Genomic DNA, 26738 nt, shown 5'->3' with positions numbered 1-26738 from the left:
CAATTTAACTTTATTTGTATAGAGCCACTTCAAAACAATAAATTCACAAACACCACCACTGTTGGGAAAACAGCATTCATTCTAGCCAGCTGTGGGTGATTACAAGCTATATGATTCTCCAAACCTTTTACATTTTATGAAGTAGGCCTATGTAAAAGTAGACTAATAAAACATAAGGGAAAGCTATGCAAAATTAAAATAATTACTGTAGGTGCAACAGTGATTATAGATACACACTTTAAAAAATTACTGGTAGAAGATAAATACAATTGTTTGTTGCATTGTTTTACTTTTCACATGATAAACACAAGCGTTGTAATGCGCTCGCTGTGTTGTAAACCTGAACAAAGTTCTTGTTCCTACCCCCCCTCCTCTGTCCTCTAGATCCGCCTTTTAACGGACATCCAGTAATAGACTCGTATTTTAGTGTCGTTTGTAAAAGGATTGGGCAAAGATGCTCCGCTAAAGCAATGAGAGGTCGCATGCACGAAAGCTGGCTTGTCCGGAAGCTTGTCTTCAGTCGCCAGGAGGACAGACCACGGTGAGGCAGACAACCTTGTTACATCCCAACCCAGTTACACGCAAACTGCTCAGACTGTCAAGTGGATTAACGACGTGAGCGTCTAACGGCTCATAACCCGATGTTTCTCTTGCGCTCGCCATTTTGTGAGCATGGAAAAGCTTTGAAAATATTTATTTGTAAATAATTGATCTCCACAGAAAATGATAAAGGGGGAATTTTCTCCATGGAGGAAACTGAACCAAGGAAATGAGACATGAGCCGCTAACAGTTATATAGCTGCCTAATATTTGCGAAAAATGAGTGAGTTTGCTTATATTTTTATTTTGCTGGTTTCTGTGGAATTTCAAATAGTCCATAATGACCATCTGCAGGATACCCCAACTCTTGGGTCTAAAAATACACCCAGACTTGTGAACGGTAGGTTGGTTATTTATTTATTCATATTTATATCATATCAATCGAGCAAATTCATATCTGTGCATGTCGGGTTTTATATGGCACACTTAATAATCCAGTGTGACTTTTCTGTCGGCTAAACAATTTTTGTCCCATCATCCTCCAGAAATAGGACGCGGTGCACTTAGATATGAAGTTAATCAGAACCACAGTGTGTTTTCGTATCTGGAGGATTCAGAGGAACTGTACATTGGTGGTTCGGACTTCGTTTTGAAGATCGACGTGGATCATGACCGCATATTAGAGGTGAGTGTTTCTGGATCGTCACTGCGGCTCTTTTGGCTGTTTTGAGTTTATTACCTGCTGCCAATTCACTTGCATAATGATTCATTGTTATGCTGTCAGTTTGTTTCGGCAAACTCTTGGGTCAGATTGAAATGCAGCAGCATGGGATAATATAACATGTGAGTGTAACAGATGGTTGACCCAGACTTACTGTTACTGATGGAGTCTGTGTGCCAAAACCCCCAATGAAAGCATGTGTATTCATTTATTTATGTTTTACATAGTCCAAGCTGCTGAAAAAGGGCTGGTGGTGAACACATATTTTAGACAGACTAAAAGTTACAGTCCAGTCAGGCAACTTTTACAACTTTTGACAACCTTATATTTGAGATAAATAGGTCATCACTAGTCTACTAAGGTGTGCTGGAGCTAATGGATATTAGTTTGTGCCAGAGCAGCTTAAGTGATTTTACCAAAGGATATTACCTTAAGTGAGATGCTCCAAGTTATTTTATTTTATTCACTAATACATTATCAAATGTGTTCCTCAATTTATTTCCCTGACAGAATTATCCTCTGAAACCAACCGACCAGCAGCAGTGTGGGGAGGTCAGTGACTGCCACCAAAATGTGCCAATGACTAGATTTATAACTTTAAACGTTGATTCTGTTTTGTCTAATAAGAACTTTTGTGTTGTAGGATCCCTGTAAAAATGTCATCACTGTCATTGAGAAGTTTCAAGATAGCTTGTTTGTATGCGGAACAAATGGAAACAAGCCACAGTGTTGGAAACTTGTGAGTGCCTGTATACCTCACTGATCATATAGGCAGAAAGGCCTTCAGTAGCTTATAAGTCTACATCTGTGTGACATACTTCAAGCTTTGTGGGCTACTTGTAAAGCATTAACAGCAGGGGGAAGCTGATTAAAGAGTGGAGCTTTGGTCATTCTAGTTAAATTTTAATTAGAAACTGTAATGTATAATTAAGTAGTCTGCTTGGTTTCTGTTCTCTCATTACCCCACCACCCCTTCCCGTTTTCCAGTCAAGCTCACGATAACCTTGTGTGGGTTTTTTTTCTGTCTAGTTTCCTTCAGTGAATAATCAGTCTCATGAAATAGTGGAGAGTTATGAGGGGACAGGTGTTTCTCCATTTGCCTACACTCAGAACTCGCTGTCGCTCACAGTAGGTACGTCACATGCAACTTTGCAGAAGTCGACACAATGCTTTTAAATGCTGGAAATATATATCACACCTACTGACATCTGCTGCCCCATGAAGCCACTGCATTTCAGGGCAATTGTCTGAATCATTGAACAATTTTGCTTATTTCTGCTTGTTTCCACTGTTTTTAGATGGGGATCTATATGCAGCAGCACCTTTAGACGCTGATGGGAGTTCATTACAGTTCCGACGAAAAGCTGGAACCAGAACTAATGTCTGGATGTATGATAGCTGGGTTTCAGGTGAAGCAACAAATGCAAGTCATGTATAATGTTGTTGAAATTTAGTTTGTGCAGCAAACCAAATGAATGCTATGTGGAACTTAAAAAAAATGCTACAAGGACATGCTCAGATAAAAAAAAAAAAAAATTGATTTGATGCCAATTTGTATCCAATAGGTCACAGGGGAAATTTACTGTGACATAATAATGTGCCAAATACCATAATTTAGGAAGACGAAGTACAATTTTCATCATATTTTTCATTTGGCGAGACACTAACAAAAGCTTAGCTTATACAAGGTGAGCAACTCTATATGTCTCTGTGCTTTAGACTTGAACTTCGGTGTAAAGCAGCCTTTTGTATGTCCAGCTATATTGCAGTGACGTCCACATGATCAGGCTTTCACTTGTGTTGGTGATGAGGGACAGGTGTGTTTGTTCTGAGTGATACCATAAAGTATGGGTGAAGCCAGGGAGGCAGGGCTTGAAAGAAACAGCTTTATTGTCCAAACATGCTGTTGATAAAGAGAATGTAGTTTTATGACATATTTTGTGGTTGTGGACAAACAGATGTAAAGTGCAACGTGATGGTTTGTTTGCTGTGTATCCAAAATTGTGCTTCCCACCTACTTCTACATTTGCTTTATGTTTGGTCTGGCAATCTTTCTCGTGTTGTCTGCAGTCCCTACGCTGTAATTACAAGAGTGAAATGGTTTTGTAAACATGCCCGCCTTTCACAGAGCCCACGTTCATCTCTGCATCCTGGGTAAAGCGAGAGGATGACCCTGATAATGAGAAAATTTACATCTTTTTCCGTGAGAAGAACTCAGATCACAGCCCAGAAGCTGATCCCTGGATCTCTCGGGTTGCTCGAGTTTGTAAGGTATGGTTGCCAGTAGAAAAAAAACTCTGTGTATCTGAGACAATTTGAAGTATTAAAACTATATAAAATAGCCTTTAAAACTGTAATAAATATCTTGAGTTCTCATTTGGGTTGATCTCAAAGGCCTCAACATGCAACTCAATTAATTTTCAACCATTTCAAAACACTTATCATGACATATGCATTGGGCCATCATCCTAGAAGAGAAGACTCCCATCAGGAAATTCATCATAGCATGAAAAGACCAAACCAAAGCAACTTTGTAATGAACACAAACCAGCAAACTGTCTGTTCTTGAGAAACCACCTCCACAGCAAAGTGACAGTTTTAGCTTCTCTGTTCAAACTAGAAATTAACATTAGGTGGACTTTTCCAGCACATGCAGAGACACACATTTGAATTATGAACTGAAATAACCTTCTGGGACATGGAGGAAAAAAAATACTGTCCGCACCCATTCTATCCACATTAGATGCTTTTATTATGTAACAGTGACATCACAGCTGTTATTTTGTTTCTCTCTGAGATTACGTCAAATTTTCTATTCATTGTCGTTTAATTTATGTATTTTTGTATTACTGCTAATATAACTTTCAAGTACTTTGTACTCAGGCATTGAGCTGTGGGACACTTAGTTGCTTCTGTTCTGCAAATTTTCTCTCTTAAAATATCCTCTCCTTCATTTCCCTGAGTAAGGAAACAAAAAATCATTGTCTGCCACTTTATAATTGTTTGATGTAGATGTTAATCTTTATTTCCATAAAAAACAGCATTTAAATCAGATGCTAATTTCAGTTTAATCAATTTATGTCATATGCTTCTGCTGAGAGCTGCAGTTGTGTACGATGCAATAACTAAAGCGGAAATTATTTTGTTACTTTTTAATTGAACTCAGAGGGAAATATTGTGTCCAGAATTACTGCAGACAAAGCCAGGCTATGAGGAGTAAACACATAATTTAAGAAATCATCCTCTACTGTCAGATGCAGGTGGTCTGTCTCCTACTGCTATAGGAGTGAAACCACCTCAAGAAATCTAATAAATTGAGAAGTGGTTGTTTCATTGGGATAGTGTTTACAACACTCCTGCAAACAAGACCCGCCCTATCAGCAGTTTAGTTTTTTTTTCCCCATTTGTCCTTGTAGCTGCAATGTCAACAGCATCAGATAACAGCCAGCTGGTGAATTTTGAGAAGCTGAAAAAGCTTCCTCCTCTATTATTTTGCAGGTTGATGAAGGTGGCTCAAAAAGATTCTTCCAGAACATGTGGACATCCTTTCTCAAGGCTCGACTTGTCTGCGGTTTTCCAGAGGAGTCACTGTATTTCAACTACCTCCAAGATGTTTATGTGACACATGCAAAGGACTGGCGGGATACAAGAGTCTATGCACTTTTTACAAGCAGCTGGTGCGACAGTTTCACTTCCTTTACTGGCAGAATCTAAGCAACATTAAAAACGTTGACAGCATCAGAACTCTATTAGTTTTTGCACGCTATCCAGAAAGATTACAGCACAATGTCAACAGTCATTTATTAGCTCTTTGTCAAAGGGAGTCGCTCATAGCCTCCTATAGTTGAGGCAATAACAAATACAGTGTGTTACTCCCACTGTGATGCTATCTATGCTAATCTCAGGTTTCCCCTTCCTCCTTTAGGAACTCCACCGCAGTCTGTGTTTATTCAATAGAAATGATTGAAGAAATATTTGAGAACTCAACTTTCAGGGGTTATGACAAGAGCATTCCTAACCCCAGGCCAGGAGCGGTAAGGATCTGTTTTGTTGCTATGTTGCTTTGCAGAAACAGAACTTCCACAAAATATTTTTATTTCAGTCTGTGCGTTTGAGTTGAGTCGCATTTTCTGTGGTCAGATTTTTTTTTTTTAAATTATAGATAAAAACTAAATGAAACCAGACTCCACCATATACGAGTGGAAACATGGAAAAAATGTTACTGAAATCATTCACTGCATTCATTGTTTCCATATCTTTATTTGGAGACCATAGTGTTTTTCAAAAAGTTCATTCGTTTGTCTCCTAGTTGTGGAGCTCAAGGGGCCGATGAACATCCTGCTGTCATGAGTAAACAGTTTAGATTGCATTTGTTTGTAAGAGATACACACACCGCCCCTGCTTTCCACCTACAAAACCCTGAATTAAAGTTTGTCTATCATTTGTTTTCATACAAACTTACCCACAGTGTCCTAGATGTATAGTTCACAGAACAAATGGGCATATGAGCTACAATGCTTGGTTTGGAGTGTATCTGGGGGGGGGGGGGGGGGGGGGGGGGCAATTCACTAGTATTACAGAATATTTATAGAAACCTTATATGTTTGTTGCTGAAATTTTTCAGGCAGCAAATTGTTTATAGATGTCTTGTTCTTCCTTTAGTACAGTAAATGTTGCCAGTTGAATTAATTTATACAAAAGTTTATATAAATCTTTCTCAATGACAAAGAAAAGAGCACATTTTTGGAACATTAGGCTATAATTTACTTGATATAAGTAATTACATCTGCCTTAACAAGTACTGAGTACATATCAAAGCACGTTTGACAGCAGTGCATCTTCCTGTATTTTTTGGTAATTAAACTTTTTTATTTGGCATTTTATCATTTTTTCTATGCAGAAACATAAAAGTTATGTCAAGTTGGATTGGAACATGAGTATATGGTCATTTTCAGATCTTTCATGGTCTAGAAGAGGGGTGGGGAACCCTGGTCCTAAGGGCCGGAATCCTGCAGGTTTTCCATGTATTCCTGGTCCAGCACACCTGTTTCAAATCAAATGGATCCAACAGCTTATCAGGATTTGCACATTGAGTCATATATTTGAAACTGGCGTGTTGGAGCAGGTAAACATTGAAAACTTTCAGGGTGAGGTTCCCCCCTGGTCTAGAATGATGAAATGTCACCTTTCATCTCAGCCAGAAATCCTTTACATTCTGGTCAAGATTTCAACCCATTCTGCGTCCGTCTTTAACTTTTTTCTGAACGTCTGTCAGGTCATGTGTCAGAAAGCCTTGCCAAAGCATGATATCCCTATTCCATGTTTGACTGTACAGATGATGCAAATGGTATTAAGAGGTGAAGCGCAGTAGTTTTCCTTCACACAGCCAAAAAGTTCCATCTTTGTTTCATCAGATTAGGTGATTTTCTTTCATGGTCCTAGAAACATTTATATAGTGGACTCTCAGTTGACTGTCATGTGGCTTTTCTTTTGTAAGCTTTTGTTCTTGTGCTTTGCAGTGTGTAAAGAACAGCAAAGTTCTGCCACAATCCACCCTCAGTATTGTGAAGGATCACCCAGAAATGACTGACTGGGTTCACTCCCTGCATTACACATCACCTTTTTACATAAGCAGCAATAATTACACTAAAATAGCTGTTGACCAGGTCCAAGCAGCAGACCAACACACGTATAATGTTCTGCTCCTAGCTACTGGTAAGTCATAGTTCAGAGAAAGTTGCATAGTTCACCTCATGTAGAGTGTTAAGACTGTATTTCCTGATTTTGTTTTGTCTTGGACTTAAAACACACATTGTCTGTAATCAGGAACAATAGGCTTAAAATACCCAACCTGCTGTATCACCGCCAGAATAACATGTCACTCACTGTCCCCACAGATTCTGGTAAGATCCATAAAGTTTTAGAAGCTGGTTCAGAGCCTTTCATCATCTCTGAAACACAACTCCCCAACAATTCAACCATACAAGCAATGAAGCTTGACCTTAAAAAGGTAACGTTAATACAAAATGCAGTTGGTAAACGAGACATTTTCGGCGTGGCATTTTGTTCCTGCTGTCCAAAACTCTTATATGAAAAAAACTTTTGACACAATTACACCTCAGTTTCTTGAAATTGTGCATGTTTTATTCTTTTAACATGAACAGTGTCTGAAATGTGTAAAATATCTAACACAAAAAGTGTTGCGTGTGTTTATCTCTGCTATTGTTCTTTCCATTGGCTCTGAACAGCCTCAAAGCAGCTTTTATCTCTGCTTTTGTATGATGGTCCTTGACCTCACTGCTGCTGTTAAGTCTCACAGCTGGTCTGCTCTCTGCTGCAGATGCCTGCTGTTTACAGAAAAAACATTTTTTGTTAAATCCTGGCTGAAAGAAAGACAGTTATTAGCCACTGAACTTATGCATTTGATTAAAAAGTCAGTATTTTACAAAGAAACTAGTGAAGATTAAATGTGGCTAGAAGCAAAAGGTTGATAGATATTTACATATTATCAATTATGCCTGATGAGATTATGTGAAAATTGTATTGAGAGCTTTTTTGTTAACCCGGTTAATCTAAAATGAACTATTTGGTTTCTGTGCTCAGAAAAAGTTAGTTGTTGGATTTTCTGAGAAAATCTCCACTGTGGACCTCCAGCAATGCGAAGAGTATAACAACTCATGTGCTGACTGTGTCCTGGCACGAGACCCATATTGTTCCTGGACAGCACTGGGATGCATTCCAACTGTCTCGTAAGTGTGAACTTTTTTCCAAGCAGGACTCTCTGTTGAACTCATAATACAACATAATTAAATGATTAGCATCTGCCAGTGTGATCGCTGTAGACAGGAGTAAAAGTGGATAAAAAAGGAAATCTCCTTAACTAACAAAGAATTGTGTTTTCTTTTCGATACAGTGGAGGCATTCAAAATATAATGGATGGACAAACAAGCGTGTGCTCCACAACAGCAAACGGTAACTAACAAAGAGGTGCTTATGTTTTCCTCTACATGCACTCCATTAAAATATTTTCATAAAGCTGGGATAGGGGCATACGTTTTGTAACTACTGTATATCATTTGTATTTTTTCCATTTCCATTTTATTTAGTTTTTATGTGCATATCACTGCATTTGAAGCAATACAAGGTGCGCTGTATGGATTGAAACTCCAAGTAACAATAAATATCATTATTACAAGTCAATTTAGTATAAAAAAATAAACATTTGATTAACATGATTTGTTCCAAAAAAAAAAAAAAAAAAGTGGGCAGCAACAAAGCGAAAGGACTGTTTTTTTGCCACCAAACATGAGCTAATTTGCATCCATCTTGCATCCTGTCTTTTCTCTAAGCGCTCTCCAATGAGTGAAAGTCAGTCAGATCTAGACTCATTTCTTGTCTCTTATTCTCTATTTTCCTTTTCTACACTTCTTCCTATATTGTCCTCTTGTGCTTTTTTTGTTGTGTCTTTAAAAATGGCCAATGTGTTGATGTTCAGTTTGCTAATATGTGACACAGTGTCTTAAAGCAAAATGTCGCTGTAAAGTGTTGTGTCTGGATGACAAAAAAAAGGTTGTGAAGTGTAGCTTCTTATTCTTAGGATAATGGTGGGCAATTATTGGCTTCAGGAATGTAAAGTATAAATGTCACTGGGCCATAAAAATGAGTAAGATTTAATGGAGTTTTGAACATTTATATTATTCTTATTTAAATGTTGTTTTTACACACAGACAAACAGAGCTGATTTGTACTTTTCACTCCTTTTCACACATTAAAACAGTTTGTGCAAGTAAGAAAACTGTGCCATAAATCCTTATTAAACTTCTCTAATTTTTTTTCAGACCAAAAGCAAGTGACACGGTCCAAACGAGACAATGTTTCAGCACTGAATATAAGGACAGTTCATTCAGTCCCCCGGGGTGTCCCTTTTTATCTGTCCTGCCCTATAGACTCTTACCATGCTGTGTACACCTGGGAACATGGAGGCCATAGCAGCCCTTGTCTGCAGATGCTTTCGAACTGTCTACACCTCATCCCTTCAATGGCAGAGGAAAACTATGGCGACTATGACTGTGTCTCCAAAGAGAGAGATTACACAAAAGTTGTGACAAAATATCGGCTTACACGACAAAATATCAGCTTACACAGCAAATTATTCCTCATGAACAGAACCACATTGAAAGAAACAGTGTTAATTATGAGAGGAGCAAAGCATCAGGTCTTGTTGCACAGATAACATGGATCACACTGCTGGGTGTAGCAGTCTGGGGAATTATCAGATAGTTTGTATAAATAATAAATTAAAACTTAACAAAACCTTCTTTCTCGATCAGGGGTGAGAAATTTCAGTCCTCGAGGCCACAGTCCTGCTGTGGTTAGGAATTTTCCTGACGCAGCATAGCGGGATAAAATCAATGGGTAATTAGAAGAAAAGTGTAATTTGATGTCAAGTTCTGCGCAAGTCTGCTGATTAAGTCTGAATCTGACTCCTAACACTGGCAGGACTGTGGGCCTCAGGAACCAGAGGTTTCCACCTCGGCTCCAAATCCACGTTTCTCTATGGGGTGGCGGTACCGTGGTGTTCAGAGACCATCAGAGGGCGCTGGGAGCAGTATTTTAAAAGGGGATGTTGGAAATTCACTGTTCACTTTTGACGATTTAGTCAGTATAGGTCAGTAGTCAGCTACTAGACAATAATATCTGGCATCACAGATTATACTGATGATGCATAATTGCAGAAGTTATTTGTCAGTGTGCAGACCCTGTGCTGTTTACAGCGCTGTATTAAAAGAACAGTGTGGCGTCCTTAAGCATGGTCGAGTTTGCTCATGTAAGCTTAGTCATGAGCAGAGGAAGTTATTTATGAGAAACTAAATATTGACCAGCGAATGCTTTGCGACAAGCTCTGGCAATAGACACCACACATTTCTTCTAGTTCCAGCAGATTCCTGTGTCTGCTTCACTGTTGGTGGGTAAGGTGACGGGAGTTCACCCCGAAGCTGAAGCTTCTCCCCAAAGGAATCTGCTCGACTCAGCCTCCTGAGCTCAGGTTTGGAGGTGGAAAGTTTCCCAACTGCAACATACCAGAGCAGCACAATAAACCATTTTGGCTCTGAAAGGCAGCATTTCAGGGCCAAAAATACCAGATGGAAAGAGAGGGAAAATAGCTGGTTTTGTTGGATCTGAATGTTCACATTGGCACGTTGTTTAGTTCACCTGGTAAATCTTCTCATTACACGCAGCCAGATGTAAAGGAAACAAGAGCCCGCCCACACAATTTAAAAATAAAACCGTGTTTTTAAAAAAAAAAAAAATGTATGGAACTCACATACAGTGTCTAAATAACATGTTTTAAAGTCTCCATTTGGATAAAATTTATTAGTACATATATAAATGCAATGAAATGGAATAGAAGAAAAAAGTAAAAACAAAGGTTTTAGGTATGAAAAGGTAATAAGTTTAATTTTGGAGATGGGATGGAGTTTGGTGGGGTGATAATAGAGATGTCCCATATTATCTGCATACCAAAATTATTGGCCAATATTGACATTAAAATGCAATATTGGAAATTATTGGTAACGTTTTTTACTTTTTTAAGTACATAACTTTTACATAACATGCACATATTATATATCAAACTCATTGGCTAAGTCTCCTCCAACTGATAAAACAAAGAAGATGTCATTTATAGTTTTCCAGAAATTTTTGTTTATTTGACACAACTGGCTCCAAAAATATTGGTATCTGTACCAGAAATTAAGAATTGGACAAAATTGGACTATTTAAAATCGGTTTTAAAAAAAAAGGTTAAGAAGCACTGGTGTTGATCGTAAACTAGTTGGTTGATGATGGGTCAGAACAGCAGCAGTGCTCAGGAAAAATTCACTTTTAACCCAATGGAGCAGCTGAACAAATGAAATAGCCCCAGACTTGTGAGTGTATTTCGGGTCATGGAACCGTCATGTAGCTGTGCTTATGAGAATAGTTTTCAGGAAGCCCTCACATTCAAGAGTGTTTTAAATAGAAGCCAGAACAGGAAACTGTGGAGGTAATTGAGGCTTAAAGGAATTCAACAGGTCAAGAGGAGAGCATATGGTGAATGGTGTGAGGGGTGCACAGGGTGCCAATGATACCAAAAGGTTTTTGCTTGCTTAAATGAAATGCGGTTGAGGGAAAGACTTGAGGAGAGTCTTATTTTTAAAAGAAGTAACGCTTTAACAGTCTACTATACTGTTTGGTATAGCAAGTTTTCCAGTGGCTGTAATTAATTCTGTTAAAATTTAATGGAAGTAAACCTGTCTGAGTTATTTTGCTACATTGTCCAAAGCGAGTCTTTGTTATCCCCTTACGGTTTAAAATTTAGAGCATTTCACTACTGTTACTATATTATAAAATGGAAAAAAAACATTGATTGTTATTCTCTTCTGGGCTGCACGGTGGCACAGTGGTTAGCACTGTGGCCTCACAGCAAGAAGGTCACTGGTTCGATCCTTGGGGAGGGGTTTGGTCAGTGGCCTTTCTGTGTGGAGTTTGCATGTTCTTCTCGTGTATGCGTGGGTTCTCTCCGGGTTCTCCGGCTTCCTCCCACCATCCAAAGACATGCATGTTAGGTTAATTGGTTACTCTAAATTGCCCCTAGGAATGAGTGTGAGCGTGAGTGGTTGTTCGTCTCTCTGTGTGGCCCTGCGATGGACTGGCAAGCTGTCCAGGGTGTACCCTGCCTGTTGCCCAAAGCCAGCTGGGATAGGCTCCAGCTTCCCCGCGACCCTGAATTGGATTAAGCGGTTTAGAAAATGAATGAATGAATGTTATTATTCTTTTCCAAAAGAAAAGAAAATTTGCCAAGAAATATTTTTCTCTTTCTGTTTTAGGGTAAAATGTTCGGTGATGGTCGTTGGTGTAGAACAGCTGCCACTTTTCTGTCAGTCTTTTGCACTGCAGCTGTGGCTATGTGTAGCTCACCAACACCAAGTATGAATGAGAAAGGAATGAAAAATGAATTCATTGTAAAGCACTTGGTGTGCTGTGGGAAAAGCACAATGTAAATTTAACCCCGAAGTAATATTCGTCTGTGGGGGATCACATGGAAGAGCAGTCACCTTTTAACAGTAAAGTTAGTGGATCAATTTTAGCTTCCCCCGGACTATACACCTAAGTATCCTTGGGTAAGACACTGAAGTCTGCATTGCCCCCTGATGTACCTACCAGGGTATGAATGTGTGTGAATGGGTGACATATGTGACATAGTGTAAAGCGCTTCGAGTGGCTGACGTGACTGGAGAAGTGCTGTATATGCTCAAGTCCATTTACCATTCTTTCCTATTGCAAACTAAATGCGGAAAGGGTTAAAGAAAAGGTCATTTAGACTGAATGACAGTCTGTTTTATTAGAACACACTGAAATGCTTCACTGTGTCCATAATAGTTACTGGTCAGACAGTCACAGACAAAATGTATGTGGTATCTGCAGGGGTGGGTTACAGTATTGCATTTTTCCCATAAGCTTCCTCACAGACCACAAAGTTGTAAAATCACTGAGAAGTTTCCTTTTTTTTTCTAGTGCACTGATTCTGAGCTTTTAAGGAAGGGTGGAAGCAGTTCAGAAATCCCACCAAATTTTCCTGTTTCCAATCCAGCAGTGGGCGAGGCCTTTGAAAAAAATGTGCAGTTTACATACTGAGCTACAGAGTGGATGAAAACAAACATTTGACAAAGCTGTTGCATGAACATTGCACGCGAGCCTCAGATTGGCTTTTGCAAACCTGCCAGGGAATTTCTAAATAAGTCATTCTTTTAGTCACATGGAAAAGCATTTTGTTTAACTTTTTTTTTGTCACCAGTAACATTTGCAATGAAATGAATAATGTTAAAACTGCAATAATGATACAATAAAAACTTATTCAGGGAATTAGAATAATGTTTTAGCATGTTTATATTGCTTCTTAAGTCCTAACAAACAATAAAATGTAAAATATTCAAAAACTCCTGGTTGTAGTGAAATTAAGTAAACTAGTGTGCCTTGTAACGCTTTTACTTTTGTGAGTTTAACTTTCATGTGTAAAACTATTTTTCAGTCAGATGTTACTGGATTGTAAACCATGCAATACTCCAGGGATCCTCAATCCTGGTCCTTGACGGTGGTGTCTTGCAGGTTTTCTAAGTGACCCTGCTGGAAAACATCTGACTCAGACTCAAACAAGCTGTCTGCTAAATACACATTGATTTGAATCAGGTGTGTTGCAGCGGGGACACTTGGAAAGCCTGCAGGACCCCGGCCCATGAGGACCTGGATTGAGCTCCCATGCAATACTCTTGAACGCAAACAGAAGAGATTACGTGCAACTCTGCCAATAAAAAAGCTGTCATGAGATGTTAAATGTAGTTTACTAAACATTATGTTACAACAAAGATCCTCTTTATGATGTTGTAGGTAATTTTCGATTGTATGATTTATGTAACATGGTGTATAATTACAGAGAGAAATATTGGTGTGAAAAGCTTTTTTCTCATAATGGATGCCTTTCTCTCAGAGCTGAAGAGAAGATAAACCACCAGGCTTGTTATCGGTTTAATGTCTTAACAGTGTGCTGTGGGGTTGTATTTGTGCACATATGTACTTTATTTAAATTTATACTGTATCCCAGAATCTTTGAAGACAAACAGTATAAATAGTATGTTCTGGTATTTTTGTTATTATTTTTTGCTTTAATGATTTTTTTTTTCATAGAGAAATCTCATAGATTTCACTATGTAATAAATATATATCTTACTTTAAAATTATTTTTCTGTACTGCTTAACTAAAAATACTATTTAATAAATGTATTTTAATTTAATTGATTTTGTGGTCATTTGATAAAATAAAGCTAAAATGTGCTGTGAACAGTATCTCAGAGTCATACAAGGACATCTATAAAGAGATTTTTTATCTCAATGGATTATTTTCCTGATTAAATAAAGATTACTATATCTCTCTCAGGGGTGTCAGGACAATGCTGTTCTTCATCACGTTGGAAATGTCTTCCATCGCAATACTCAGTGAGGCACTTGCAGCCTGAAGAGAGGTCAGACAGTGCGTTAAGACTCATGAGCTTAATCTGCCTTTCCTGGATCTCAAGTCTCAACACTCTTATCTATTCTCAAATGAGTACATCCTGTTTGTACACAAAGGACGACTACAACTTCCACTTCTATAATAACTGCAGAACTATCTGCTCACGAATATCTCAAAGTTTTTTGTTGCTGCCATGTCAATAGGCCTTGGGATGTGACCACACCCTGCTGTTGTGGTACTGGTTTGTGGGAATGGGCCAAACCCTCTACAGTGCTTTGGAACAATGTACCAGATGAGAGATTTCCTGTCTAGCCACAGTATTAATCAAATACAACATATTGTCTGCTGTGTTGACCAACAGCTTTAATATACAGATTTTCAGGGTTCAGATCAGGGCATCACTGCATCACAGAAATGAACCACTTCTCTGAAGAGGTTTTGCCTTAAGCTGGTAAAGACCGTGAGGCCAACTGCTTCCTCTGACAAACTTCTGCATGGCTTGTCGATAGTTTCCTGTAGACAGAATTCATAATATGGGTGGAACCATTGCCTCATATATCATCATGGACTGTATGAGCTTATCTGGTGCGTCTGAGTCATTTGCCACCCAGCCTTCCAGTTGTCGACTTGTGTTGTGGAAGAAAAACAGAAACGTGTCAAATAGTTACAGCAACAATGAAACTGTACAGCTGAGCTTCCCTGATAGGATTCTTCTTAGCCCTACTTACAGAAAGCAGTCTTGTACTGTAGCCATGAGACAAGAAGGTGCCAAGCAGCAATCTAAGCTGGCAGATACAATGGCTGTGACCTGATGGTTCTGCTGTGCTCTGATAAAGGAAAACCTTCATCCCTTTGGGCGGTATATTTATCAAGTGCACCAAAAGGAAACAAAAATAAAGGAAGTTTTGGGATGTAACTGGATCATTTCCTTCCACTCCCTGCAAAAACCTGATCAAGTGATTTAGAAAATATCAGTTAACCATAATAATAATACATCAATCTTATATCTCGCTTTTTGGACACTAACAGACACAAAAAGGATAGGCCAGTTTGACAAGGTGGGCTTTGAGGAGTGATTTGAAGTTTAACAGTGTGTGTGAGTTTCTGATGAGTTGTGGGAGTAAATTCCAAGGCCCTTTGTTGTCCTTTATCAAGTTCAAGTTTATTTGTATAGCACTTGTTTTGCAGCGACTGTTTGCCAAAGTGCAGAACAACATACATTCCACAATTTAAAATTAAACACTACTCAATAGAAATAAATCACATCCAGAATAGAAAAATTAGAATAAAAGTAAAAATAAAACACCCAAAGGAAAAGTTCAGTTTTGATCAAATGCCAAAAATGGGCTTTAAGTAGAGACTTGAAACCAGAGACAGACTGGGCTGCTCTGATGTGATGGAAAGGCTATTCCAAAGCTTAGGAGCAGCAACAGAGAAAGCTCTGTCACCCCTGGATTTAAGTCTAGCAGATGGGACCTTCTCTGTGGAGGGGGCCTTAGAGTCCTGGCTGGAGCATCCTGGTGTTGTTACTGGGAAAGGTTTGGGGAGATAGGACTTTAAGATCCCAATCATCCTTAAATGAAACGTTAGTTTGTAGAATGTTATGTAACATACAGACAATTAGAAATATCTGAATCATCATTGATGTTAAACTGTTTGTGGAACTTTCTTACATGTCGATTAAAAATTGGACATGTGACAAATGCAGTTAGCAAAACTAAAGCAACTTTATACTCCTTGCAGGTTGGGCATAAGTTTCCATACTTCCTAATTGCTGGTCACACCAAATTCGTCCAGCTACTGTGTTTTTTTTGGACTGATCAAACACCTGTTCATGAGGACCAAAGTCAACACTTTGGCAGACATCACCAAGGTATTTTCCTATACTATCTCAAAAAATATCAAGAATATGTATAAAATGTAACATTTTTTATTGTGGTCCTTTAAAACTGTACAAACAAAAGGAAAATTCTAACAATGAACTGTGCAAAGCCAGAGAGCTGTTTTTATCTCAGATACTTGACAAGAATGTCAAAAATTCTCGCACAGTTTGCAGTGATTGAGAAACTTACAAATCCTCCTGATTTAATAATCTGACCAGAAATAGTTTGTCATTTGAAATCAAGATGCAGTCTTGATGTGATACTTTATAAAATTGTTTTTACCTCAGTTGTTACCGTCTAGATCTGTATATCAGTGATTGGACCTGGTTACTGTGTTGAATGAACTTGAGATTCACCCAGACCCTTATGGTGGGTTGTCCTTCCTGTTTTCCTGATGGATGTGTCCTGCCAATATGCTCATTTTCACTGAAGATTTAATACAACTGATGCTGACCTCACATGTCACAAGTTATAACAAAAGTATAACGTGTTTTCCATACTTACACTTAACAGCTACTGGCATCAGGGATTTGTCCCAAGTTACTAAAGATAATTGCTATCAAGCCCTTCTGAAAAAGAAAAGTACTGTATATAACTATAGAACTGTCTTTAGCCTCTCTCTTATTTCCAAGTTTATTAAGAAAATTATATGCAGCCAGCTTAATAACACTTTAGAGAAAAGTGGAATTCTAGATCAATTTCAGTCAGGCTTTCGACCTCGTCACAGGACTGAAACAGCTCTGGTCAAAGGCTAAAATGACATTAGGTTGACAACTGATTTTTTTCAAGTACCAGTCTTGGTTCTGCTGGATCTCAGTGCTGCATTTGATAATGAACATCATCCCGGTGCACAAGCTTGAAAGCTGGGCTGGATTGTCCAGCAGTCCTAAATTTGCTCAGGTCCTATTTAGAAGACCAGAGTTATTTTGTTCTGATCAGCAGCATTGAATCTGTTCAGCTCGTATATACTCCCTTTGAGGAGTATGATACCAGCAGCAAATATTATAGAACTTTACCATAAATTATTACAGATATGCAGATGATAAACAACTTTATGCCTTTGTCACCAGATGACTGCCCTCCAACGGACTTACTGTGTCGTTGTTTGGAGCAAATAAACACCTGGATGAGAGAGAATGTTCTACAATTCAATTAATCAAAGCTGAGATTATTTTGTTCTGTGTGAAAGAGAAGAAGGTTGTGATTGGTAAACAAGTGGAGACTCAGACTCTTAACGCTACCAAGTTTGTAACCTCGGAGTGTTGATAGACTCAGATCTGACTTTCAGCTGTCACAGAAACAGCCTTTTACCAGCTCCAAAACATCAAGAGAATTAAAAGTTTAGTCCAGGAGAAACCCATAATGCATTCATCTCCAGCACACTGGATTACTGTAATAGTATTTTCACAGGATTTACTTAAAAAAAAAAAAAAAACATTCAACATCTGCAGTTCATCCAGAACTTGACTGTTTGAGTTATAATTAGGACTAAGAGAGTTGAAGACATCACACCCGTTTTAAAATCTTTACACTGGCTTCCAGTCAGTCACATGAAAGATTTTGAAAACCTTCTTATTGTTTACAAGATGGTTTAGGCCCAGAATACATCAGTGATATTCAGAGGATGCTCAGAAGATATAAACTAAAAATAAAAATAAATCTGCCTTGCTTTATTTTTAACAGGTAATGGAAAATAGTTCTCCTGACAGCCACTTCAACATCCCAAAGCTGGTTGGAATGGCAGCTGACAGTCATGACCATGAGTAGCAATCACACCTGATTCCTCACTTCCGAAGGCTTAACAGATCAAGAGTCAGCAACATATAAAATAGTCATTTTGAATTTAAAACACAAAACTATACATATAAGTATTGCAGATGTGGACAGCCACTCCACACGCCTGTGTTAATCCTTAAAAACTTTTAGGCCCGATTTCTCAGAACTTTAGTTTGGCGGTCTCAGAATTCATATGGTCACAACTCATTGAAACATTTTTTGGATTCTTATGTGTTAAACATCATTGGAATGCCTGGAAGCTTGATTTACGAATCTGCAAGTAACCCAAAATGACCCTCTGAATATTTGTTCCTGTTTTTTCCTTTTTTTATGGCTGGAGACAATCGGTCTTGTCTGTAACTTCAGCATTTTAACAGCAGAGGTCACTGCTGTCACACAAAATGCAGCGTGCACACCCTGACCTGAGAAGAGCCAAAGACTGACAAAAGTCTCAATGAATAGATCTTTAAGACTGCCTTTAAATAAAATGCACTTGTACATTCATGCCCTTGAATTATGTTGTTTGCTTAAACTGTGCATTATGTCCACATTGACAATAAATTCAATCAAATGAGTCTGAGTGTTATTGCTTTGTTTGAGTTAACTTAGATATCATTGGTTGAGAGTTTATTATGATGAGTTAGGATACAATAAGATATTTTTAACCTTATTTTCCATTTGTCAGAAGACTATGCAAGTTTGGTGTGGGCGTTCATGATTATAGTAAGCCTTTTAAAAGTACTTTGAGATTCTTATTATTATTTGCAATGTTAATTAAGCATCAGGATTTTCTGGTGCGTAATTTTGAATATACCTAATTTTACATGTATTTGTGAAGCTTGAATGTGAAAAGGTATCTTTAGACTGTAAAACCTTCGGCATCAAGAAGTGTCTGCAGTCAATTGATCTTTTCTAAAATTAACCTGCACACTTGCACACACTGCAAGCTTCTGGTCTAGCAGAGATGCTGAGGATACATGATGATGATTCTGATTAAATCAAAGGTCAATTGAAGGCAAAAAAAAAACAAAAAAAACATGCATCCGGCTCAAACTGAACCTGAGCCTACGCAACCGCAAAAGATAATTGGACAGGAAGCGTGAGACAAGATAAGTGTATAAAAGCAGCGTGCTCTGACGAAAGAGGTGTTCTTCTTTTTTATTCTGAAAGTTTTTCAAGATAGCAACTAATATTTTTCATAGAAGGTTTTGGGATTGTATTTACCTGTATCTTTTTTATTATTATTATTACTTTTAAATAAAATATCCAAGTTTGGAAGTTTTCCAAGGAAAAGCATTAGATATTTTTGAAGGTCCCTGACAAGGGTAGTGAGAGGGACACACAGAGAGGACCAGATGCTTCTTTTTTCTGAGAAGGTGAGTGTTGTTCCACACCTATAAACTGACACCATGTCAAGCAGAGAAAGCTATAGATCTAAATAGGTCGATGGATTTCCTGCAAAACTTATGTTAGGCCTCTGGCACTTAATCAGGGTTTATTTAAGGCACTGCTATTTTGAGGAATGTAGGTGTTCCTCTAGAAAGATAGTGGTTCTAAGGCCCTGAACAAAGCTGACGGTGTCATAATCAACACGAGTTTAATTCCAAAGACAGAGCAGACCATCAGGCGCCCAAGTCTCATCCTTGAGATGTACTGTGCTGCAACAATTAGATGCATCCCTACTCCACACCTGAATCAAATGAATGGTCCACTACAGGCCTCTTCAGAACTGAATGACACTTGGACGTGAACATTTTGATTCAGGTGAGAAGTGATGTATTTGACAGTTGCAGGATACTAGTTTTGAGGACTGGACTTGGGCACCAATGGACTATAGGATCAACAAGTGACATTTTTCTCGGACATTATTTACTGTGAAAGTGAAGAATAACCTAAAAATGTCATCATCTAAAGGCTAAAGAAACATTGAAAGAGAAGTGATAATAAGCCTGTAACTTATCTAGTATTTAAACTATAGTGCTTGATGGTTAGCATTAAATCTGGGCGATGTTTTAGCCTTTAAACTCATTGTAATCCTGTGTGATGTTACCTGAATTGACAAGGAGAGTTCATGCTGCACACCAGAAGGGGGCGATATTCGAGCAGGAAACATCGGTTGAACAATAACAACAGATCGTGAGTCAAATATTTAAAGATCCGGAATAAATAATGTTTATTCAGGATCACAGATTGTGGGTCATTAGTTACAACAAATAGACTAGCTGAAGATACCAAGAAGTTGGAAGAACTACAGTTGCATTAGAAATATTTTTTAAAAGTATTATTAAAAAAGCAAACAAAAACAAACTTTTACATTTATTTATTTATTCATTTATTTTCAATACATTAATAAATAGTAGATTATTTCATAAACGATCTGTATCATTGGCCATGAAATACCAACAAACCACCAGGAGGCTTTGGAGTCGTTTTATTGCATGACTCTATATTGAGTTTTTTAAAGCATTTTAAGGCTCTGTCTTTACTTCTTTTTAAAAAAAAAAACACAAATTCAAGTATCAGTTTACATACAGACATTGTGGAAATTGCGTGTGCTGCCTGCTGCCTGTAACACAACTTGAAACAAGTGGGTTTTGCAAACTATGAACAAAGTTCTTTATTTAAAGACAAAAGTGTAGCGACAGACAAACGGAATGAGGTCAGAGATTATGTTTGGGTCTGAGTGATAAATTAAACATCGGCTCCTAAATAATGAATTTTCGTTGAGGGCGGAGGACTGGGAGCTTCTGTATCTTTAATAGTAAAGAGAGATGGGAGAGGCTGCGCGTTCACGGTTCCTTTTCTCGCTCCGCATCGGCGGGAACGCGCAGTGGATCCCGCACTCGTTGGAGAGGAAAAAAGCGCCGACGGATCCGCAACAGCGACTCACCGGGAAAAAAATGTTTCTGCCGCCGTCCTTCAGCGCTGTCCACGGCTGCCAAAGTCATGTAAAAGGATCCGCGACCTGTCAGGATTCCAGTATTTTTTACCATTAGGATAAAGTTGTTTTAGAGGACTGTAAACTGCGGGAGTGATTTATAAGACACAGACTTTGGAGTTGACATTGATCAGGTAAGACTATTCTGTAGTTAATGGGACTTTTATTGTAGACACTCTAAAGTGGGAAATTCAGCTTGATCAGTATCCGGATCGAAGTTAAGGTTGAAGAAATCCCCCTGTGGATCAACATATCTTTTATTTTTGCAAAAGTGAAATAAACTCGGCAAAATCATAGGCCTGAGTGAAATACTACAGTTTAACTACAAAAGGTAAACTGGTTTGGATTAAATGAGGGGGGAAATGGCTTCAACACCATGGACAGCGCCAGTTTGCATGGACTTAAAAAGCAGAAGCGCGCTTCTCTGACCCATAAATGTCTACACATAACAAACAGCAAATGTAGATTCATCCGTTTCTGCCATGTTTATAAAATACTTCTGAAGCAGTGTGATTATGTGAACTGCAAAAAAGGAAAGCTGCATCTATTGTTTTATATATCAGACATCAGAATATTCTATGTAGTGATCAGTCTCTTTGTTTTTAATCCGTTTTTTTTTTTTTTTTTTTTTACAATAATACAATGATTGATCAATATTTAATTGAAATGATTTTACTTTTCTGACATCTGCTTGTTGATGCTTGCAGGTGCAGAAAATGGCAACAAAGCTCCTGCAGCTCCTTGTCATGTGGACTGTTGTGACTGGCTTTGCGCAGTGTTGTCCCCAGCTCTGCAGCTGCCAGGATAAATTTCTCCACCAGTTTGCTGACTGCGCTTACAAAGACCTGCTGGTGGTACCTGTTGGCCTCCCTTCCAATGTCACCACTTTAAGCCTTACGGCCAATAAGATTAAATTTCTGAAGAGGGAAAACTTCATTAATATCACTCAGGTTTCCTCTCTCTGGCTGTCTTACAATGAAATAGTCACTATAGAAACAGGCACTTTTGCCCCCCTGATTCAGCTTCGCAACTTGGATATTAGCAACAACAAAATTGTAAACTTTCCATGGGATGATCTGCAAAACCTCACTAGTCTGCAGGTTCTGAAAATGAACAACAATGAGATGGTGAACCTTCCTAAAGATGCCTTATCCAAACTCAAAGACCTGAGGTCACTTCGCATCAACAACAACAAGTTTACCACCATTGTAGAGGGTACCTTTACTCCCCTCACCGGCATGTCCCACCTGCAGATCTACAGCAACCCTTTCACTTGCTCCTGCAGTTTGGAGTGGCTGAGGGATTGGATGGCAACAACCAAAATCTCTGTCCCTGACCCAAATTTAATTCAGTGTGAGGCCCCTGAACTCCTGAAGGGTGTAATGGTTTCAAAGATTCCCAAACTGGACTGCGAAGTCCCTGCTGTCACCATAACACATCAACCAAACCTTGAGAATACAGATCTCTATGAAGGTGTCTCAGTCATCTTAAACTGTGAGACAAAAGGGAGTCCCAAACCACTGGTCAGCTGGGAGGTGACGACAGGAAATGAAAATCATTTGTTCCCCTTGCCCTCCACTGGAGAAATGAATGATTTGCCTGTAAATGATAAAACAACCAACAACAGATTCCTGGTCTTTAGGAACGGCTCTCTCATCATCACCCGCTTGAGTAAAAAGGAGGATGGGAATTACAGCTGCTCTGCGGTCAATGAGTTAGGTGAGGCAGAGAGCACTGTAAAAGTGGCTCTGGCTGTCAACCAAAAACAAAGCAGCAACTCAATCCCTGATTCAACTGTGGACAAGATTCGTCCATTTGGCAAAAAGCCTGCAGACCCCAAGATCTCTAAAAACAATGTGATCAACTGGGACAAGCACAATGAAAAAATAAAGGGTGGTTCTGATGCTTCAAAGGATAAACCTGATGACACAGAGCTCTCTGGAGCGGTTTCCAAGGACTCCAGCTTTGCAACTAAATGCGGCGTGAGAGACAGCAGTGAATACATTTCCAACCATGCTTTCAACATGACTTTGGAAGACCTGAAGCAGTACACGTTTGATTTTGGCGTTATTGCTTTGGAGGTTTCGGAGACTGAGGCCAAAGTGCAGCTGAACCCACTGCAGCTTCCTAGCAGCAAATCTAACCTTCATCTCAGTCAAACTGAAGACCAAGAAACAGTGAACAAAGAGCCTTTGGGTTTGTTACAGTCTTCATCCAGTAAGACCACACTGGACATGCTTTATCTCTGTATTAACACAGGAAATGGACACTCAATGGTTCAGTGGTCTAATATAGAGGAAGGCATTAATACATACATGTTCCATGGGTTACAACCTGGCACAAATTACACTCTTTGTCTTACCTATGGGGGGCAGGACTGCCAAGTCCAAGTCGTCTTTACAACTAGAAAGAAGATCCCCTCCCTGCTCATCATCGTGGTTGTCAGCATTTTCCTATTGGGTCTGGCCACTGTTCCCTTGTTGGGAGCCACCTGCTGCCATCTATTATACAAGTACCAAGGAAAGACCTACAAGCTTATCATGAAAGCCCAGAATCCGGATCAGGTGGAGAAACAAATGACCAGAGATTTTGATCCCAGGGCGTCTTTCGTGGAGTCTGAGAAAACCTGCAACCCCAGCGAGTTAGGCGAGGAGGAGGGAGAGGCGGAGGGAGAGGACGGAGACGGAGAAGGTGAGGCTGAGGGGAGCGTGGTGACCGAGTCCATCCCCGGATCATCATCCAAAACCAACCAGGAGGAGTTTGAAGTGGGATCCGAATACAGTGATAGATTACCGCTCGGAGCAGAGGCCGTGAACATCTCGGAGGAAATCAACGGCAACTACAAGCAGCCGAGCCGCTGAGCTCTGTACCTGCGAGCATATTGTAAAATAGTTTACTTTTAAGCAGCCTACATTTAAGCAGGTAACTCACACATCATTGCCACACAAGAAAAGGGAATTTCAAAGAAAGGCAAATATTTTATTTGTTTTACCTCAGAAAGTCGTCGTCCAATCACTGAGATTGTAAAGTCATGTTGCATTTGTAGTCTATTGTGGAATTTAAATCAATTAGACACGGGATCACGACACAAGCACATGCATATAGTTTATCAGACTTCAAAACTAAAAAGAAAGCTGCAAAATGTTCCCTTTCTTCAGGACAGACGCACATGAGCGAGTGCGCAAAAATGCGCCAATTCACGGAGAGTTAATTGCGGGGGGAATAGAAATGGAAATTACCATTTTAAGCAGTTTTTAGGAGCACAAAAACACGCAAAAAATGTGCCATATTTTATAAAACAATCTTTATTAAACAGGTTTCAGGGACCAATTTCTTCTTCTTTCGGTGCAAGGCTCTGGAAGAACCATTTAACATCCACTCAGGTGTCGGAACTCCACGTGTTTAATGCACAGATCGAATCTCACATTTGGTGTAACAAGTATTACGACGAGATGATAGAAAAGAACTGCGGACACTCCGACTATCGCACCTGGCGGCGCGCACGCAGCAGCGCCAACACCCGCTGTCCTCTGAGTCCAAAAGGGAGATTGCGCTTTCTGTTGTGCCTGATAGGTTAAAAAAAAAAAAAAAAGATCCAGTTATTTACCAACAAAATGTTGATCCACGCTCTGTAAGGCTTTAACGATGTGCGACTTGAACCTCTTAATCTCCGGGTGCTTGCTGTACTCTCGCTTTTTACAAAGAACGTGTCCATGGCATGTCACACGTGTTTCCTTGTGTGGTTTTTCGTAGTGTAGTCTGTAGAACTTTAGATGTGACTGTCTCTACCTGTGATGTAAAGCCAAGTACTATGTTGAAATATTCTTTTTTTACGACAGTTTCAGTGAGGTCAGACGACAAAAAGACGCAGTGGGCGTCTGGCGGCTTCACTCTCTTGTAATTTGATGCATATAGTCAGTTTTTGTGAACCATGTAATAAAACGGAAAAAAGTGATCTTTTCAGATTTTTGATATAATTTTATGTACTAAGTGGAATTAATAAAAACGTATTAAACTGAACGGACTCTTTGGATTTGTTTGAAATGAACTGACCTTGAAGACCCGTGCGCCTTTAGAGCTGTTTTTTTCTCTTACGTATTCATGTTGATGTCACCAGTTAACAGGAAAAAATAAATCTATTTAACAGTATTAACCAGTTTCTTAACCCCATTTGACAATGTTTATTGTTGCAATTTCTAATAAAAATATAGGGGATATATATATATATATATATATATATATATATATATATATATATATATATATACATATACAGTCTAGACGTATTTAATCCTGAATGTAAATAAAGAACCTGCAGTTTGAAAAGCGCTCATCGACACACATCTTTTATGTCTTCCTTACACAGTTTCAAGCAATACAAAAAGCATAATTTAATGCATTTAAATTCAAATCAATAATTTTGTCTAAGATCAATCTATGAAAAGAGAAGCATTTTGTTTTTGCTTTATTTTCACAGTAATCAGAAGGGAAAAAAATCGGATCGTTGTTTTTTTTAACATGACAGTTGGCATTTAAAGTAAATGCAGAAACAAGCAAAGTGGATGAACATGAGAAACCAGAATAATTTAGACAGCAGCAAGTGTTTTTGACGTTCTAAAAACAAAACAGAGCAAACAAAGGAATTTTTTCTGTATAGTTTCAATATGCTACAGGTTACTAAATTAACTAAGCAAGATGTAGCTAATTGAGTTGAACAAAAGAAAAAAAAAGATTGGCCAGTCTATTAAAATACTTTAATTGTTTATTCATAAATAGTTCTCTTTTTCTACATAAATACCCTCTTTTATAGGATGCTTCAGTGGATTGCATATCCATGCATTTCGTTTGGGCAAGTGTTAATTTGCATATTCTGCACTGCATGGAAAAGCATGACTAACCTAAAGGTTAAAATCTAGTGCAGACAAGTTCTAACCCAAAATAAGCACATCAATGTACCGAAAATGATTTTTAGATGAATCAGTGCCACTCAAGCTTTCCAATCAGACCTAAGACTGAGGCTCTCATGAAATAAGAGAACACAAACAGCGGAGAAAGGATTCAGTCTTCGGACAAACAGGAAAGATTTAGAATGTGTCTTCAAGAGACAACACGCTACAATGCACTTATACTGGTAAATGTGGATACATATACTGTAGGTTTGGACAAACAATCTCCAACATCAGTATTTGACCCAAGCCTAAAGAGCCTCTGCAGACAATACAATGTCAGGATTATACATTCTTGTTCAGTTGCTGGCAGCAGCTGCTGTCTCCTTGGTTGCCGCCTCCTTCTTGCTCTCCTCCTTGGTGCTGCGGTTGAGGCTTCCATTGAGGAAGCTCTCTGTGGTCTGATGCTGAAAGTGCTTCCTGGTGCCCACCAGGGAGGGGTTGTTGACCAGGGTATACAGGAGCTGCCAGTGCCTGCGGGCCCTCTTGGCACTGGACACTGTGTGCTGTTTCTTCTCCTGCTGAACCAGCTGGATCCCTGAAGACATTCAGAAATTATGATAGCGTTGACATTGTGGTCACATAAATAATTACCCTTTTTAAAACTCTAAGCTGAAATGAGACTCTTTTATGGGCCACCCAGGACCAACAAGATACTACAGAAAGTGTAATAATAGAAAGCAATCATATTCTAATCCTGTAAGTACGGCGGGCGCATTTCAGGTCGCTATACTGAAAACTGAAGCTCCCCCGGGCTAAATTAATATGTATCAGGCAATTAATGTAGCTCATCTATGTAATCACCTACTGGAGGGATAATCTCTGTGCAACAATAGATGATCCTGTTTTCTAGATACCAACACAAACATGTCCACAGTACTTTTAT

At 38.9% G+C, this 26738-nt stretch overlaps 3 protein-coding genes across 4 annotated transcripts in view; 2 read left to right on the top strand and 1 right to left on the bottom strand.

Annotated features, from left to right (window-relative positions):
• Window positions 1-529: 529 nt before the first annotated feature.
• Window positions 530-10559, top strand: sema7a (semaphorin 7A (JohnMiltonHagen blood group)). 2 transcript variants are annotated; one of them, XM_079250582.1, is made up of 15 exons: window positions 530-615; window positions 721-940; window positions 1086-1225; window positions 1772-1813; window positions 1905-2000; window positions 2291-2393; window positions 2560-2670; window positions 3390-3532; window positions 4760-4938; window positions 5187-5295; window positions 6781-6976; window positions 7159-7271; window positions 7865-8010; window positions 8175-8233; window positions 9100-10559. In XM_079250582.1, the coding sequence occupies exons 2-15, from the start codon at window positions 820-822 to the stop codon at window positions 9492-9494; spliced, it is 1953 nt and encodes a 650-aa protein (XP_079106708.1). In that variant the 5' UTR covers window positions 530-615; window positions 721-819; the 3' UTR covers window positions 9495-10559. The 2 variants fall into 2 exon arrangements, with proteins under 2 accessions (XP_079106708.1, XP_079106709.1); XM_079250583.1 differs by having other exon boundaries at window positions 561-940; window positions 8175-8248; window positions 9100-9202.
• Window positions 10560-21622: 11063 nt separating this feature from the next.
• On the top strand, window positions 21623-23767 carry islr2 (immunoglobulin superfamily containing leucine-rich repeat 2; the record flags this gene model as incomplete). The annotated part of the gene is made up of 1 exon (XM_079247786.1): window positions 21623-23767. One exon carries the CDS (start codon window positions 21623-21625, stop codon window positions 23765-23767), a length of 2145 nt encoding a protein of 714 aa, XP_079103912.1.
• Window positions 23768-26151: 2384 nt separating this feature from the next.
• The window catches only part of stra6 (signaling receptor and transporter of retinol STRA6), a gene marked incomplete at both ends in the record, with an annotated part of 13123 nt that continues 12536 nt past the window's right edge, over window positions 26152-26738 (bottom strand). The window contains one exon of the mRNA XM_079254277.1: window positions 26152-26390. Coding sequence (XP_079110403.1) covers window positions 26152-26390 — 239 coding nt within the window. The remainder of the gene's footprint in view (window positions 26391-26738) is intronic.

The sequence above is a fragment of the Telmatherina bonti genome, assembly GCF_933228915.1.
Source record: "Telmatherina bonti genome assembly, chromosome: 2".
Taxonomy (NCBI): Eukaryota; Metazoa; Chordata; class Actinopteri; order Atheriniformes; family Telmatherinidae; genus Telmatherina; species Telmatherina bonti.
Note: the sequence above shows the minus strand (reverse complement) of the source record. Positions and strands in the feature narration are given on the sequence as shown.